We start from the raw sequence: 12,871 nt of genomic DNA on the forward strand, positions 1-12,871 counted from the left end.
GATGAGGAAGAAAAACCTAGAAATTTACTTTGAAAACTTAACCACTGAAAACTCTATGGAGCACAGTTCTGCTTCAACATACATGTTGCCTTTTTGGTTCACTGTCCAGGTTTGTTGTTGTTGTTGTTATTTTGAAGCATGCTGAAGTTCAAGAACAGCTGATTTGAGCAGCACTTTCATTAAATCAATGATCTTCAGTAGTCATTTGTTTCAGCAAATAAAATGTTCACAGGATAGTGACAAGTAAAAAATGACACCGGTTTATTTCTTTCCTCTTTGGTCAGGGGAATGGTTAGTAAAGACAATGTCTATATGGCTAATAGGTTTAAAAATGAGCATATTAGGATTAAAAATGAGCATGCTATGTTGTTATGTGCCGTGGAGTCACTTCCGACTCATAGCGACCCTGTACAGGGTTTCCAAGGCTGTAAATCTTTATGGGAGCAGAAAGCCTCCTCTTTCTCTGGTGGAACAGCTGGTAGTTTCAAACTGCTGACCTTGCGGTTCACAGCCTGATTGGTAACCACTACACTACCAGAGCTCCTTAAAATGAGCATACTAGGTTTAAAAATGAGCTATATGAGCATACTTTCAGGCACCCTGGTGTGATTTTTACATTGACATTAACACATTCATTTTTGAAATATAAAAAGAGACAACTACATGCATCTCTGAAACAAAAGAATAATTAAGTTGTATTCAATTGTTTGGAGTCCTGGTGTGGCATTGTAGATTAATGTGCTGGACTGTAAAGTTGGTTTGAACCACAAGGTTGGCAGTTAGAGTTGCTATGAATTGGAACTGACTCATTGGCACTTAAACAACACAACATTCACTAATTCAGTGAATGGTGACTTTATGTTCCTGATTTCTGGGCCATATTCATCTTAGACATTCGTAAAATACATTCTCACAGGGAAGTTTACCAAGTTAAAAGAAGTCGGGAGTGTTTAGTCCTTTACTGAGGCATAGTAATAAAAACAGTCTTATCATTATACGTAATTGATATGATTTGGGATCAGCAGAATGAGAGTATTTAGCTGAACAAGTAGATCCACTCTTCCCCAAAGTGTTTTAATAATAGCTAATTTTTAGAAACTGCAGTACTGTAGTTGTTGTTGAGTGCTGTTGAGTTGGTTCTGACCCATAACGATCCTGTATAGGGATTCCAAGCTGGTGAGCTTGAACTGCCAACATTGCAGTCGAAAACAACTGCACAGTCTGGTACATTAACCCACAGCACCACACCAAGACTCCATGGATAACTATGGGTTCTTACTGATTCAAGGCGGCTATACCAATGCAAAATTGTGAAGAAGTAATGTCTCTTGCTTACACAGCTGTTAAATAATTATTCTAAATCAAGAAGTGCAGCACAAATCTTAGAGAATTTCAAAACAAATGTCTTATGACTGTCACAAGAGAAATTAAATTTTGAGTGATTTGATTTTCTTTTTCATGTAATGCAAATGAGATAGCAGATGTAGAAAATATAACCAAGTATTTCCATAGGTTGTAGCGATATGTTTGCAATATAAAATAAATACAAATTAGGTATTTAGTTATAATTGATGCATACCAAGTTATATTTATGAAATAATTAAAGTACTAAAATAAGCCAAAATGCATTTGTATTATATTTGAGCTTTTTTAGTCCAAGGTAATAAAGAAATCAATCATTCATTGATTAATGAAAATTATTACATGGTATCCTGATCATCAATCATTTGACTGGCATTGTGTTATAAAAGTAATAATGGAGCCTGGTGATTGTGGCATAAGTGATCTAACTTCTAGCTGAAGATTTTACCTGCCTTAGTATAATGAGTCCCAAAACTCTAAACATAAAAATCACCATTTTAAAACAGCAGATACTAGATACTTTTGTGTGTGTGTGTGTGTGTGTGTGTGTGTGTGTGTGTGTGTGTAATACTCTTTCCTGTTAACTATTGTTTCTCCAGTGCCTATTAAAACTCAGGGCTCATAAAAGGGACTCAGGAAGTAAGTATTTGATGAACGAAACAATGAAGAAGTGAATGCTGTCTTCATATACAGTGTTCTCTAGAGGAGTCAGGGTTAGTGTGCCAAAACACACCCTTAATTTACATGTATGGAAGTGTTTTGGAAAGTTACTTTATAAGAGAAAAAATTAGTGATTTGCTTTACTTATTTGCTTCTAATTCCTTGTTGTTGTTAAATGTTGTTGTGTCAGTTCTGACTCATAAAAACCCTGTTTAAGGGTTCTGAGGAGTGACTGGTGGGTTTGAACCAGTGATCTTGTGGTTTATAATCCAGTGCTTAGCCTACAGTGCTACACCAGAACCCATGATTCTAACAGTTGTTGTTGAGTGCTGTCTAGTGAGTTCCAATTCAGAGCAACCCTGCATTGGGTTTCCAAGAAGCGGCTGCTGGGTTTGAACTGACTACCTTGTGGTTCTAAGTAGGCACTGAAAAAGAACTACAAAGGTCATTGTAGATTCAGTCATTAACAATGAATGCTCAAGCAACTGCTTTGGTGTCATTGCCAACAAAATCCCCTCCAATTTCTCCTAATGTTAGCCAATGTACCCAGCTTGTACTCCATACAGCAAGTGAATCTTTCCTCCCAGATACCTCCTGGTGTGTCTAGGGAGCAAAGAGGCTGATCCAGCAAAGAAAGAGCAGCTGCCCCAACACAGCAGCTGAGCTAGAGTGGCAGACAGCTGCAGCAGCATGCAGCCATGCCTGCAAGTGGCACCAGAGGCAAGCAACATTGCTGGTAGAAGCCAACCATTGACACATGGCATTCCAACTAGTTTCAGCGAGTGCACAAGCAATGATTTTTCAGTAAGAACACATCCCAGCACAGATGTTGGGGACAAAATAGTAAGACATGCCTAAAGGAAGAATAAGATCTCGGCCAGAAAGTTTCCCTAAGCAATACCAGTCAAGGTTTTATAACCAACCGGACCTTCTGTCAAGAAGAAATGGAGAATTGGTATTTCAAGCCCAAACCTGTTGCTGACAATCTGCTTCTGACTCACAGACTGAGTAGAACTTCCCCATTGGGTTTCCAAGGTTATAATTTTTTGTGGGAACAGACTGCCACATCTTTCTCTCTCAATGCTGTTGGTGGGTTCAAACCACTGACTTTTCAGTTAGCAGCCAATACCTTAACCACTGCACCATCAGGGCTCCTTGGAATTGGCATTAGTACATATAAAAGAAACTTCAAAGTTCACTTAACACATCTATATCAGATGGTGTAAACATTTCTGATATTAAAGGGTAAATCCTGCCATTCTTTAAAAAGTCTTTTTTTATCTTTATAAAACTTGTTAGCTAAGGACACTATTTAGATGTTGTTGTTGTTATTGAGTACCATCAAGTCAATTCTGACTCAGAGTGACTCTGCATAGAGTTTCTGAGGAGTAGCTGGTAGGTTTGAACTGCTGACCTTGTGCTTCGCAGTCCAGTGATGCGCCACACCAGGAGCTGCCCTATAAATAGATAATAGAAAAGGGAGGCCTCTATGTGGCCAGTATTTTGAGATTCTGGTGTCTACATGAGGTGTTATATAGCAACCATCAACTCTACCATGATTCTATCTTAATGAAGCTTATTTCTGTGTGGGAGGATGCATGCTACACTTAGACTTAGGTTACTTGGGTTCAGGTCTTGCTTCCTCCTGACTTTCCATCAATTCCTATGTCAATAGTTATTGGGCCTATACAAAGATTGCTTTCAGCCACAGAATATAAGAGTCTGAAAAGGTAGAGAACATGAGAAAAGAAACTGCGTATAAGAAGCAGGAGGAGATTATAAAAGAGGGCAAAAAGGGAGCAGCAGAAAGGGAAGGGAAATATTCGAATGAAGGAAAAGTAACTAGAATCAATGTTATCCCTCCAGCAAATGACATTGTTAAAACTAGACATTCGTTTATTTGATTTTCCTCCTTTAAATTACGCATGGAGGGTTTAGCAACAGACACAACAAAAGGGAGAGAAGGCACCAAGTACACGAATTCTTCCTTATTTCATTCTCCAATAAGAATAGTTCTATGATTTAGCCATAAATTTGAAACCAAATTTGTAATATGAAAACTATATTTCAAATTGTCAATTTTATCTGAAAAAGGAAATCTATTCTTTGTGTGTGTGTGTTAGGTAGCATGTGGCTTGGCCTACACGGTTTCATCTAAGTACAGGTCTGATTTATCTTGTTGGTATATCTTTTCTTACTTGTCTGGTTAATATTCAGCTTAGTAGCACATTATACACATAGAAATTAACCATAGAGTAGTAATGAGACAGGAATAGCAATAGGAGAAAATGCTGGAAATACTAAATTTTAAACATAACATCCTCATTAAATGATTTGTGATCCTTAAAATTCACTGAAATATAGGATTTCCCACAAGAAATGAGTAATTTCTTTAATACTTGCCCAAACAGTAAGTAGACTTAAAAGTCTGAATATGAAACATTCACTAAAATTAAAGAGGAAATGTCACAGTTATGATCCCCAATTGCTTATTCTCACCTAATTAAGCAGAAGGCTTGTAAAAAATGAGATTGCTGCCCACAAACCTTGCAAAAACACGATTATGCTTTGGGGAATGGAGTCTTATTTTACACAAATTAAACTGAGACTGCAGTTGAAGCTCAGCTCATAAAAGTTCATTTTTTAAGTTTTGCCCTATCACAGTATTTAGTGTTTCTCCTTTATAGAATTCTAAATAGTTTGAAGAAAATGAAATAGGCATTTTAGGGAAGTGTATAAGCATCTCTTTGGGGTTAAAAGCAACATCACACATAAAGAGGCCGAATATTTTACAAGAAGCATTTGCTGCCTTACATATTTTTTAAATAAAAGGGATCTTTTCTTTGAAATACAACCAAGGTTTACATATATCACATATACTTACCACACCACATAAGCAACAATGTAAGCCGAATCACAGACAGAAATAGGCCCACATTCTTGACCTAACCATCTGTGAAATCCTGGTTTTATTGCGGGGAGGATGTGAGGAGGAGGTGGATGCTCGCTAGGAGAACCTCTGCTCCATGATCCATCCTCCCTCTCTGAACCACCTCCAGTCCTCAATTCCTGAGGTACTCACATGGGTTTGTGGGGGAAAAAAAAAAAACAAGCCATGTGGCAGGCAGGATGAGACAGATGCACAGCTACTATTTAACTGTCTGCCTGATCCAAACAAGCAAATTAAAGTAAGTGGAGAGTGCAATGGTCTTTAGGTTTAGGGTTTAGGGGCTAAATATAAAAACAGCCAGGAAACAGTTAAGACGCTTACTATCACAAACCTCATAAAAGAATCTTTCTCCTTCCTTCTTCTGTTCATGGAATTGCAAGGTCAAAAATGTAGGACAAAGACATGACACATTACAGACACAGCACACAACACATTGTTGACAAGAGATTTTCAGATGTGACCAATAAAAACAGGGATTCATAAAAAACCACAACCACCACAAAGCATGTCTCAGAACAAACATTGCTATCAAGCTGACATTATATAATACAGTAAAAATATCTACAACTTGTGGAACATTACAGATCACTAGCAATATGCATATTTGTACATATGAATATCGCTATATATCTATAGATAAGTCTGTAGATAGATAGATATATAACAAAAGACTATTGGCTAGTTCCTTCCCCCACTCACATTTTTAATGTATTTACTATTCTTATGTGGATAATATCATCTTAGTTGTCACTGAGATGTCAAGTTATTATCATTGCCTATTAGTAACTAAACCATGTAAAAATGAAAGACACTTTCCATAGCAAAGGGATATGTTACTAATGATCTCTAAGTAAATATTTAGCAAATGCAAGTGCGAAAAATATACCCACCTCTTTCCCGCCCATGGATTCGAACATCTTTTCCAGTTGGACTCGCAATTGTTGGATATTGTTCATCAAGATACAGGACTTTAAAAAGACAGAGAGAGAAGGAGGGAAAGAGAGAGGGGTGTGAACATTTTTTATTCACTAATTATTGAGTAAGTTTCTTTAAAAGTGGTAGTAAACAGCTGTTTACTAAATTCTTGTATGTGGCAAATATAATCATCCTGCTAGTCAACACTATGGGTTTTAACACTTAGGAAGAGAAGAGGGTAATGCAATGGTCACTTTGAGGAATGAAATTTAGCAACACAAGCAGACAATAAACCATAACACATTTGCTACAAGTTTCTTTTATTCATAACATTGTGGCATTTCATGCTTAGAAATCAACCAAATTCTTCTTTTAAAGGTAGGAAGGAAAGTAGGAAGGAAGGTAGGAAGGAAGGAAGGAAGGTAGGAAGGTAGGTAGGAAGGAAGGAAGGTAGGAAGGTAGGAAGGAAGGAAGGAAGGAAGGAAGAAAAAAAAAAGAAAAAGAAAGAATAAAAGAGAAAGAAAGAAAATATTCTTTATTACTGTTCTCAGTTTTACAAACAAAAATACTATCAGGATTTTAGAAATCCAATAAACACCTTTAGTTGTTCTCTTTGGTTACAGAATTAAGTTCTCCATTATTTGACTCCAGTCCATAATTCCCTTCACATCTCCCTCTATTGCATTCCCACAGCTTTCTAACTCTGAGGTTCCAAGCAGATTATTTCCAAAAACAACCTACGCTTTCCAGACTGTGCCATGATGCACCATGCAAACTCCTCACTTGAATCACCTCTGCCTACTTGACTCTTAACCCACCATTCAGGATAGAACCTTCTCTTGCTTAGATTTTATCATTTTATCACTCTCTTAGCATTTTTCAATACTTTATGTCTGCGGATTTTGTTTTGTTTTGTTTTTCACTCTCTTAAGACCCTTTAGTGCATGGCACACATTGCTATGTTTTACAATGTTTCTTACTCAGAGAACTACATAGTACTTTACACATTTTGTTATTGTTAAGTGCCATCGAGTCGGTTCCGACTCACACTGACCCTGTGTAGGGTTTCTGAGGAGCAGCTGGTGGGTTTGAACTACCACCTTGCAGTTCAAATTGACTTTGCGGTCCAGAGCATTATCCTACAGTGCCACTGCAGGAATCTTCCTAACACATAGTACAAGCTTAAAATATGTACCACTTTTAAAGAGGCAGACATATAACAATAACAAAGATACAAAGCTTTGTGACAGGACTAAAGGGAACTTAGAATCATAGGAGTTTATTTATGACTGAAAAACAGAATTAAAAATAGTTATAAAATCATTTACTATTTGCTACATATTGATTCCAAAGGATCAGATTGAGGAAGCGGGTAAAGCCAAAAGGAGAAAAACAGATTTACCTTCCAAATATTCCTGGGAAATGAGTCAATAATGAATTAGAGAGACACCTACAAAACACTTGCTGTATGTCAGAAAGGTGTTAGCTCTCATCAGTGGAAAGATTTTATTATTATTATGACCACATATTGATCTTTGAAAAACTGTACTTGCTAAAAGTAACCCTATGCCAACTTCAATGTTAAAAAAATAAATAAAGAAGCTTCTGTCTGTTCTCTTGATTCCAGTCCCTTAAATGCTCTGTTATTATCAATATCCACTTTTCTTTCTTCTTTCTTAAGAAATAGTCTTCCATTTCTGTTCAGCAAATCATGTAATGGATGAGCGGCTTTTTGGGTTCCTTATAGAGAAGTTCTGAAGCCCTTTATCTACTATCAGATCTCTTTTCATTGGGGTTTTACATTTAGTGATAACTAAGATTAAAGGACCTACTTAATTTCAAATGTATGCCTCTAGCTCCTACACATGTGTTTACAAGAAGGCAACTGACATTCTAGAAAGACTGGAAAGTCAATAGATTTGTTTTTTTTGTAAAATCGCCAGCCAACATTTTAAGAGAAAGTAATTCAATTACAGTACAACAAACTATTTTTCTTAGTTCTTGTTATATTAACTAATAATCAACAATCACCACAGCCAAATTATTTACTCCTATTTGAAGGTTGGTCAGTGATAAGTGAGGATGTGTTTATTACACAACCAATGTTAAATAAATGTCATTATATGAGTATGGAGACAATTTATTTTACACTTTGATACTATGTCATGCCAACTTATTACATGCACTCTTGCTCATAGTCTGTCTCCCAACTCACCCATCTAGATGGTGAGCTCTTTTAAGAAATTAACTCTTTTTATTTTTATTTTTAAGTGATAATTGTAGATTCACATGCAATTATTAGAAATAGGAGAGATCCCATGAATCTTTTACCTATTGTAATATAATTACAAAACTAAAGTGCAATATCACAACCAGAATATTGGTATTATCTATTGCTATCAAATTAATTCCAACTCATAATGTTGCTAACAGACAAAAGTACAATGGGTCTATAGGGTCTTTATAGAAGAACACAGCCTTGACTTTCTTTCTCAGAGTGGTTGGTGAACTTGAACTGCTGATCTAATGTTTAACAGCCCAGCACGTGACCCATTATGCCTCCCAGGCTCCTCATATTGACACTGTCATTGCTGCTGTTCAGTGGGATTGTGTTGGTTCCGACTCATAGCGACCCTGTATAGGATTTCTGAGGAGTGACTGTGGTTAGCAGTCTAGTGCTTATCCTACAGCATCACACCAGGACTCCAATAATGGCATTGGTAGAGTTAGAACACAGAACATCTCCATTTATAGCCACACCTCCTTTCCTCCTGCTCCCACTCCCCCTCCTTAGCCATGGGCAACCACTAATCTCTTCATTTTTAAGATTGTGTCATTTCAAAATGTGACATAAATGGAGTATCACAATATGCAATCTTCAGGGATTTTTTTTTTTTTAATAAGTAAAATTATCTGGTGATTCATTCTGATTATTGTATGTATCAAAGTTCATTATTTTTACTGCTTGCTGAATAGTAGTATCCTTAGTACAAATGTAACACAGCTTTGCTTAGCTATTCAGTCTCTGAAAGGCATCTGGGATGTTCTGGGCTTTGCTGCTACAAATACAGCTTTGAAAGAGCATTCATTTATAGGCTTCTGTGTGAACATACATCTTCAGTTCTCTGAGATACATGCCCAAGATTGCTATTTCTATATGGTAATGCATGTTACACCATGCTAATTGCATGTTTAGTTAAAAAAAAAAAATCCAAAAACAATTGTCTTAAGTATTTTCCAGAATGGCTGTACTATTTACAATCCCACCAGCAAGTCACGAATGATCTAGTTTCTCCACGTTGCTAACAGTTGGCATTGTCATTATTTTAGCAACTCTGATAGGTGAGCAATGATATCATATTATAGTTTCAATTTGCATTATCTCAAATTACTGAGGATGCTGAATCTCTCTGCATGCGCTTATCTGGCTCCTGTATATTCTCTTCTGGTGTGGTGCTGTAGGATCGACACTAGACTGCAAACCACAAAGCCAGCAGTTCAAACCCCCCAGCCGCTCCTTGGAACTCTGTATAGGGTCACTATGAGTCAGAACAGACTCAACTACAATTAACAACAAAACATATCCTCTTCAGTTGTTGTTGTTGTTAAGTGCTGTCGAGTCGGTTCCGACCCATAGCGACCCTGAACAGGGATTCCAAGGTTGTAAATCTTTATGGGAGCAGAAAGCCTCATCTTTCTCCCGAGGAGCAGCTGGTAGTTTCGAACTGCTGACCTTGGGGTTTGCAGCCCGATTCGTAACCATTATGCTACCAGAGCTCCTATTCTCTTCATCATTTTTTGTTTGTTTTAACAATTTTCTGTTTTCTATCAGTTATGTTTTTACTATTGAGTGCTGAGAATTCTTTATCTGAAGACTATTGTTTTGTTGGATAGATGGTTTGAAATTATTTTCTCCCAGACTTATATAACTTGTCTTTTCATCCTCTGAACAGTGTATTTCACAAAGGAGAAGTTTAAAGTTTTGATGAAGTCCTACTTATCAATTTGTTTTCTTTTATGGGTCATGCTTTTAATTTCAAGTCTAAGAATTCTTTGCCTAGCTCTGGATCCTAATGCTTTTCTTCTGTCTTTTTTTTTCTTCTTCTTAAAATTCCCATAGTTTTACAATTTACATTTAGGTTTATTAATTATATTGTATTAATTTTTGTATAACCTGTGTTATCTCACATCAATCTTTTGTTTTTGTTTTTTTTGTCCATTTATTTTATAATCATTTATTGAAAGGCTTTCTTATCTCCACTGAATTACTCTTTCACTTCTGTGGAAAAGAAGTAGGGCATATTTAAGCAGGTTACTGAGTTCTCAGTTTTTGTTCCACTAACAGTGTGTCTATCCCTCTCCTGATGCCAGTCTTGATAATCAGATTTAGTCCTGTCACTTTATGCTCATTTAAAAAAATTATTTTTAATGATTCAAGTTCATTTGCCTTTCCATACAAATTTTAGAATAATTTTATCTATTGTTACAGACCTAGTGTGACACTGTAGGACAAGCACTGGCGCGCAAGGTTGGTTTGAACTGCAAGGTTGGTGGTTCAAACTCACCGGCAGCTCCTTGGAAACCCTATACAAGGTCACTCTGAGTTGGAATCAACTCAACAGCACTCAAAAACAACACAGTTATAGTGGCTGTAGCTTATCAATAACTGTGAGGATGGTGCAGCATTGGGCAGTGTTCTGTTGTGCATAAGATTGCTTATGAGTTGGAACTGACTCGATGGCACTTAACAACAGCAACATGGTTACAGAAAAGCTTGCTGAGAATGTAATAGGAATGCCATTAAACCTGTGTATGAGTACAAGCAATGTGGTCCCATGTGGTAAGCACTGGAATTTGAACCTCAAGGTCCAGGACTCAAGCCCACCAGCTACTCCAGAGAACAAAGATGAGACTTGCTGCTCCCTTGAAGATTTAAAGCCTTGAAACTCTAGACAGGGTCACTATGAGTTGGAACCAACTCTATGGCACTTAACAACAGCAACAAATGAGTATCAATGGGCATTTTTACTTGGTTGATTTCTCCCAATACATGAACAGAATACACTTCTCCATTTCCTTAGACCTTTCATTTCTTTCTTCATGGCAGTACAGCATTCTCCTTCCTACGGCTCTTCTAATCCTAATCTTTGTAACTCCAACCAAATGACTTTTTCCCCTGATGGGTCTGGTTTGTGAAGCTGGGATACCAGAAAAGTTTCAGAGGAGCAGCTGGAGCAGTAGAATCAAGAGCATGAGGTTCACAACAGAATGGGGTGCTCCAGACATTTAACTGGGGAGTAAGTTTAGCTGACTGACACAAGGAGCTAGAATTGAGCACCTTCAGGCTGTGGCTTAATGTAGAGCGGAGTGCCTTTTGAGCATTATGAGCAACACTAAAGGGGCTGTGTACCATTGCCTGAGTGAGGCAGAGGTCTCAATCCAGAGAGAGACCTTCCTGCTGGCATGGCTGTGAAGAACCTGCCCTGATCAAAGGACTGAGTCCTGAACATTTCTGATCCTGAATTGCAACCTGTTGACTTACATAATGAATGTTAGTATTTTCTCTGAGTTCTGTGTGGCCTTTGCAATGAATTATTGAACCCAGCAGAGAAGAGACAGTGGGAGGTGTCAGAATTGTAAAAGAGGAAGGAGGGTGGCAGCACATCTGACCTCAGCTTTAGACAACTGATGTGGAGGTTGGCAACTCTCATCCACCCCCTATGTAAAGTCAGGGAGATCTGACGTCCACCCACATGCCAATTTTTTTAAATGAGCATTATGTTATTTTTAACATATAAGCATACAAGCTCTATACATATTCTGTTATATTTACAGTTAAATATTTCATTGGGGGTCAAGTGTAGATGACATTATAAATTTTGGTGTCTATATGTTTATTGCTGGAGTCCTGGTATGGCACTGTGGGTTAATGCACTGGACTGCAAAGTCTATTTGAACCACAAAGTCAGCAGTTCAAGCTCACCAGCCACTCCTCAGAAACCCTATCTAAGAACTGACAAAATGCCATTTAACAACAACAATATATGTTTATTGCTAATGTATAAAAATGCAGATGATCTTTGTATGCTCATCTTATTTCTTGTGACTCACTGTTTAATTTTAGGAATTTTAAAATTTTTTATTGTAGAATCCTTGAATTTTAAACATAAACAATTATGTCATCTGCAGATAGGGATAGTTTTATTTCTTCTTATCCGATCTATATGCCTTTTACATTTTTTGACTTGCCTCACTGCACCAGCTAGAACTTCTAGAACTGTGCTGAATAAGAGTAGTGAATGTAGTCATCATTGTTTAGCCCCGATCTTAGGTGAGGAGAGGAAATTCAGTTTGTTACCACTAAGTATAATATTAGCTGAACACTGTTTTATAGATAAAACTTTTTCAAGTTGCAGAAGTTCTCTCTATACCTATTTTTACTAAGAGTGCTTATCAAAAAGAAAGTTAAATTTGGTCAGATCCTCTTTCCTGCATTCATTGATATGACCATACGATCTTTCTTCTTCAGCCTGTTAATATGATACACTACTTTCACAGCTTTTCTAGTACTGAAGAAGTCTCATATCCTTGAAATACACCCCATTTTGCCACAGCACATACTTTTTAAATATGTCATGCTGTAAGATAAGCACTGGACTGCTAATTGCAAGGTCAGCTGTTCATCCCCACCAACTGCTCCTATACAAGGCTACTATGAGTCAGAACTGAGACAACATCACTTAACAACAACAAATTCTATTTGCTAATACTTCATTAGGATTGTGCATTAATATTCATGAGGGATACTGGTCTATAGTTTTGTCTTTGTATTGCCTGTGTCAGGGTAACATTAGCTATATTGGAGTCGTGGTGTGGTGCTGTGGATTAATGCACCAGACTGTAAGTTTGGTTTGAACTGCAAGGCCGGGGTTCAAGCTCACCAGCCACTCATAGGAAACCCTATACAGGTTTCTATGGGTCAGA

General features: G+C 37.3%; 1 protein-coding gene across 1 annotated transcript in view; it reads right to left on the reverse strand.

Annotated features, from left to right (window-relative positions):
• UNC13C (unc-13 homolog C (C. elegans)) overlaps window positions 1-12,871 on the reverse strand; it is a 769,914-nt gene that overhangs the window by 161,013 nt on the left and 596,030 nt on the right. Inside the window, exon 23 of the mRNA XM_006831631.1 lies at window positions 5,863-5,940. Coding sequence (XP_006831694.1) covers window positions 5,863-5,940 — 78 coding nt within the window. The remainder of the gene's footprint in view (window positions 1-5,862; window positions 5,941-12,871) is intronic.

This window comes from Chrysochloris asiatica, unplaced genomic scaffold (genome assembly GCF_000296735.1).
Source record: "Chrysochloris asiatica unplaced genomic scaffold, ChrAsi1.0 scaffold00004, whole genome shotgun sequence".
NCBI classification, from domain to species: Eukaryota; Metazoa; Chordata; class Mammalia; order Afrosoricida; family Chrysochloridae; genus Chrysochloris; species Chrysochloris asiatica.